The 5,921-nt window shown below is 32.0% G+C and overlaps 1 protein-coding gene across 1 annotated transcript; it reads right to left on the bottom strand.

Annotated features, from left to right (window-relative positions):
• Nucleotides 1–2,908: 2,908 nt before the first annotated feature.
• On the bottom strand, nt 2,909–5,254 carry LOC139843300 (uncharacterized). The gene is made up of 3 exons (XM_071833402.1): nt 5,189–5,254; nt 3,869–3,884; nt 2,909–3,774 (listed from the first exon to the last, which is right to left on the bottom strand). Exons 1-3 carry the CDS (start codon nt 5,252–5,254, stop codon nt 2,909–2,911), a joined length of 948 nt encoding a protein of 315 aa, XP_071689503.1.
• Between the last annotated feature and the right edge of the window lie 667 nt (nt 5,255–5,921).

The raw sequence follows: 5,921 nt of genomic DNA, 5'->3' as shown, positions 1-5,921 counted from the left end.
TTTATTGTTTTATGATAAACTTATGAACTCACCAACCTTTTGGTTGACACTTGAAAGCATGTTTATTCTCAGGTATGAAAGAAATCTTTCGCTATGCATTTGCTCATATTAGAGATATTACTTGGAGTCATTCATGACATATTTCAAAAGACGTTGCATTCGAGTCGTCGAGTTCATCAAGATTATTATTAGTCAATTATAGTTGGAGGTATTATGAAATAGTATGTTTGCCGTCAACTTTCGATGTAAAGAAAGTTTGTCTTTTAAAAACGAATACAATGTTTGTAAAATGTATCATATAGAGGTCAATTACCTCGCGATGTAATCAACTATTGTGAATCGTTTATATTGTATATGAACGGGGCATTTCATGGTGGGTGTTACTATTCAGTATTTTTGGTGTTAGTGAAGGGATAAATAATAATTTAGAGTATAGGTATAAAGTGAGGGGTTCGATTTGTATTTTAATGAAAATTAAGGGGTTAGGTTTGTGGAAAGTGAAAAACGAAATAGTACTATTCATAACAAATAAGACCAATTTTGTCTATTAGTTATATTGGTAATGGTAATGGTAATGGTAATAAATAAAAATGACGCCTAATACTTTTTCTTGTCTTTTTAATTTCTTATAAAACAAGAAAATTAAATCGAATAGAAAAATTTGCATCAAAAGATTAAAAAAAAAAAAAATCAAAAATATGCAAAGGTGAACAAAAAACGATGACACGCTCAAGGTCAAATTTTTATGTCAAACATTTGTAAAGTGATGTGATGAAATTTGACTGAAAACTGAGTCGATAAAAATAAATTAATAACAAAAATATATTAATTTTAAACATCTGATTGATTGGCTGAAATCTCATCGGTCCCGTGTCACAATAGTGACTAACGCTTTTGTCAATTTTTGTCTCACGCTCCATTTAATCTCGTTTCCTTTCGTCACATTGCTCCAAGTCATCTGACACATTGCATTTCACGCCGCTTTAGTAATCGACTAATTTAAAAGGCGTGAAATTTATAAACGAAAGCAACTCAACTTCAAATCTAAAAAGCAATGAAATAAAAGTTAGCTAAAACTTAAGTTAATACATTGATTGTTATTATATTTTATTTTAAGTATTTTCTAAAAATATCTCTTGTAATTGTATTTAAGAAATTAAGACACATATTATTTATTATTACATTTAAAATAATCACTCATTTTTTAATATATGTATATACCTGTCACCTATTCAATGTATCATACCTACTTTATGCATAAATAAAAATTTTACGAAAAAAAAAAAACATTTATTTCATCAGTTATTAAGTTAATGAAAGTAAATATCTAATCTAATCTAACTTGAAAACAAACATTAAAATTTTATCGATTGAGTTAAAGAAGAATTAATTAGTTAATTATGTTGTTAACATTTAAGAATATAACTTCAATTCTTTACATTCTAACGGTATTATGGAGTATAATTTAATTAACTATCTAAAGATGAAGCTCTTTGATTAATAGATACTGAAAGTAAGATAAACAATGTATTTCGAGATTGGATACACATCACAAATTCATCCTATCTATATCTTCTATACACGTATGATAGCACTCGGTAACTTTTTGTTATGATATGAATATAAGAATTACTGTTTTACATGGTTTTGCCGATGAGAATATAAATTTTAAGGAATTTTTTGTTTCTCTTAGGCATTAACTAGTTCGGGACAGGCCCGCGCGATGCGACGAGGGCTTTCGGCCTGCGTATTCATATTTAACGTAGCTTGATGTATTTACAGAAGGGAAAACAGGCTATGTGTTAAGCGTCGTTGTATGTGTAGTCGTCTTCAGTGTTTTTTAAAATCTGTCCGGTTCGAACGTAGTTAGTTTCGTTTTGTTGATAGAATTATTTCGAGTCTAATGGTGGTGTCGAAAAAATTTAACTCGCGTCGAGGAGGAAGATACGGGCTGTCGTTGTGTTTAGCGCTTTTTAAAAAGTGTCCGTTTCGAACGGTCTTTTTTTCTTTTTGTTCATAAAATTATTTCGAGTATGACGCTGTTGTCGAAAAAATTTAACTCGTGGAGAGCGGCAAGATACAGGCTGTCGTTGTGTTTAGCGTTTTTCAAAAAGTGTCCGTTTCGAATGTAGTTAGTTTGGTTTTGTTCATAAAAATATTTCGAGTTTAGCGGTGTGGTCGGTGGAATTTAACTCGGAGCGAGGAGGAAGATACGGGTTATCGAAGTGTTTAGGTGGATTTTTTATTTTAATTGAGAGAATTTACGTTTTAACCCCCTGAAGTTTGATGTAATTTTTGTAAGTTGGGTGAAGTTGAGGGGGAAAAAGTGAAAAATCAAAGTGTGAAATGGGCTAGTAAATGTTGTCGTTTTTGTTTTGAGTAAACGACCAAAAACCCAACGGTTTTAGTATATTTAGGGATTAATTATACTATGGATGATATAAATTCAAGGGAAATAAAAAGTCTTAATTGTTTAATTTAAAAAAATTAACTGTTGTAGGGAAATACTCCATCCGTCTCATATTAATAGGGGAGTATTTCATTTGAAATGTTCCAAATCAATAGTCCACTTCCATAAATAGAAAAGAATAAAAAACTTAAGTTTTATTATAACCCTTAATGTATGTGGATAAGATTAAAGGAAAAATAAAAGGTAAGGGTAAAATTGAAAAGTAAACAGAAAGTACAGTACTTTTATTACATTTTTTTAAACTGTATGTTCTTTTTTTTTTTGTAAAGGGTATTCACCCGGTGAATATATTGCCGATCAATATAAGGTACAACAATGGTTTCTTGATAAGAGCACATGTCGCTCACAACATAACAACTACCCAAACACAAAAAACATCGACTGCCACAAAACAAGACTAAAAGAAAACAATCCAGGATCACAATAGTGACTAACATGTTATATCATCCATTGGGCTTTAATCCTTCGAACTTGGTTCGTATCCTTCAACTTCAAAGATCTCAACTTCAGCCTTACTGTAGCTTGAATGATTTTTGCTAGTTGATATGTACTACGAGCTGACTTATTAAACAAGCGAGCGTTCCTTTCTTGCCATATGAAGTATGTAGTAGCTGCAAAAATAAGCTTCATAACCACCACACGAGCTGAACGAAGATGAGCAACAGGGCATAACAGGTCAATAATGTCACGCCACTTAGTTACTCCTCTAGGAAAATCACTCAGTCTGCTTACGTCAAACCAAACTTTACTCGAGAAAGGGCATTCAAAGAACAAGTGTGCATGTGAATCTTGTTGGGTCTTACATAACGAACATGACATTGTTGAGATTTGTGAATGACTTACTTCCCAATCTTTGAGTTTATCTTGTGTCTTGAGGTTTTCCCCAACCAATAACCAAACCACACAAGCATGCCTTGGAATATGATTACTGAACCAGACTACATAAAACCAATTTACCTTTGGAGCTCTTGGCCTTAATGATTCCCAAACATTACTTGTTGAAAACTCACCTAAATTTTCATCCGATAATTTCCATAAGACTTTATCATCGACGGACACATCAGGGACATTAATAGTAGCGATTAGTGGGTGTTTTATTAGCCAATTAGGCGGCCAATTCCAACCCGAGTTACCGAGCAAATTGTTAACAGTTGATGATGCACTAAAGCCCTCACGAGTGATATCTCTAAATGAGATTACATCACTGAAGTTACCAAGGTCACACCATGTGTCATACCATGCCGATGTATGAATCCCGTTACCCACTTTGTGAATAATGAATGGTCTGATAGTTCCTCTTATGCCTAGCAATTTACGCCAGACATAAGAAGATGAGGTACCACTATCAATTTTCCAAAAGCTCCTATTTTTAAGCTTATAGGAGTGAATCCATCTAACCACATGGATTCTTTACCTGTAATAATACTCCAAACATGATACACCATTAACGCAATATTCCAGGACTTCAAGTTCCTGATGCCCAAACCCCCTTCGTCCTTCGGGAGGCATACATCTTTCCGCTTCACTTTGGCTTTCCCGCGCTTGAGATGTGACGACCCGGAAATTTTTGACCAAATTTAAACTTGATCTTTATATGTTTCCGACACGATAAGCAAAGTCTATAATGTCGAGTCTCGAAAATTTTGGAACTATGTTCATGTATTCAATTACCTTCGACCAGTTTCGACGATTCACGAACCATTAATTGTAAATAGATATGTGTGTATATATATAAATGGTAATTGAAAATATAATTTGAAATATTATATGTTATTGCTATTAAAATTTAATTATGTAAAATAAAATAAAAATAGGATATTATAATAATTATTATTTAAAATATATCTATATATATAAATAAAGTATATTAAAAATAAATACTAAATGATTGTAATACTCATTTGATGTTCCAATTGATATTAAGTAAGTTAAATTCAAACTTATGTAATTTTAAAATAAACGGTGATACGAAAATGAGTTCTATAAATTTTAGGCTTATTAAAAATGTACTTAGGAACTATTTGTTAAGTTTTAACACTTTTTATATTTTGCCCAGAATTGAGAGGGACAGTCGATGTAATTTTTATTTAATAAATTAATGATCGAATTTTATACCATAATGACTAAAATAAATAAATATAGTTACTTTAAAAATTTAGGATTTTTCCGAAGACTTTTATCCGCCACCAATTAACAACGGAGTGCAAAATAATAGTGCGTTAAAACTGTCGGTAGATACATCTAAATATCAGACGGCTAAACTATTTAATTGTTGAAATAATGGAAAATCACTGTGTCTGATTGATTAAGATTACTGTACATAATTTAACATGAGATTACTATTTGTGGATTCTAATATCTTATCTATATATATATATATATATATATATATATATATATATATATATATATATATATATATATATATATATATATATATATATATATATATACATATACCAGTGAGAGATACAAAAACATTTACATAGATATATAAGCTCGATCATGCTACCCTCACCATTTCCGATTACCATCACCACCACTTAACCACCTTCTTGTTTGTAATATCGATCGACAAACACCAACCACCATGAACATCGCTACTATTCTCCGTCATATATCACACCAAAACAGTCGTTAAAAACAGCTCGTTGATGCTCCTATCTTGCTTCAGATGTCGTCCATTCACCCCCACATCCAACCGTCACCAAAAACTACCACTTCATCACCTCCATATGCCACCATCTTTGATCCACCACGAACCACCATTAAGTCGAACACCATTATTTATTTTTTTGTTTAGTCGTGAATACCCAATCAAAATCATCGAACACATTTACATAGTGCAGCATCTATCATCAGCTTTTGTTTCTGTTGTTACTCCTCTGTCGACGTCGTAAACCACCTCTACCATTTAAACAACCATCTTCCATCTTCAAAACCTGTTATGATACTGTTCATCATCTTCTTAAAGATGACACTCACCGGCCACTGTTTTCGTTTGCTAAACTAGCTGCCATTCCTATTTATCATTTAAAGTTGATTATCAAGTGAACACCTTCAAAATCTATTAATATTCTATTATTACTCGACTACATACTGTAACGGTTTTAATTATACGATTTCTATTTTTCTGCTCAACCTGTTATTTGAATGAGGGCTTCCGCGTTTCTCTTAATGGACTACTTGATTGGGCCTCTAGTGGACTATTTAAGATTTGAAATGGTGATGTTGAAGCGTGGGGGTACGTGATAGTACTATATTTTACTACGAAATACGTTACAAATTACACAAGTTTTAATTTATTTATAGAATGGATATACTTAAACCTTGCTACAACACTTATAGGCAGTGTACCTAATCGTACAGTAGTGTAGTTTTTAGTAAGTCCGGTTCGTTCCACAGGGAAATCTTTAAACAAAGCTCAACGCTATATTAGTTTACTTTTATA

The sequence above is a fragment of the Rutidosis leptorrhynchoides genome, chromosome 1 (genome assembly GCF_046630445.1).
Source record: "Rutidosis leptorrhynchoides isolate AG116_Rl617_1_P2 chromosome 1, CSIRO_AGI_Rlap_v1, whole genome shotgun sequence".
NCBI lineage: Eukaryota > Viridiplantae > Streptophyta > Magnoliopsida > Asterales > Asteraceae > Rutidosis > Rutidosis leptorrhynchoides.
This window is presented reverse-complemented; position numbering and strand designations above follow the sequence as displayed.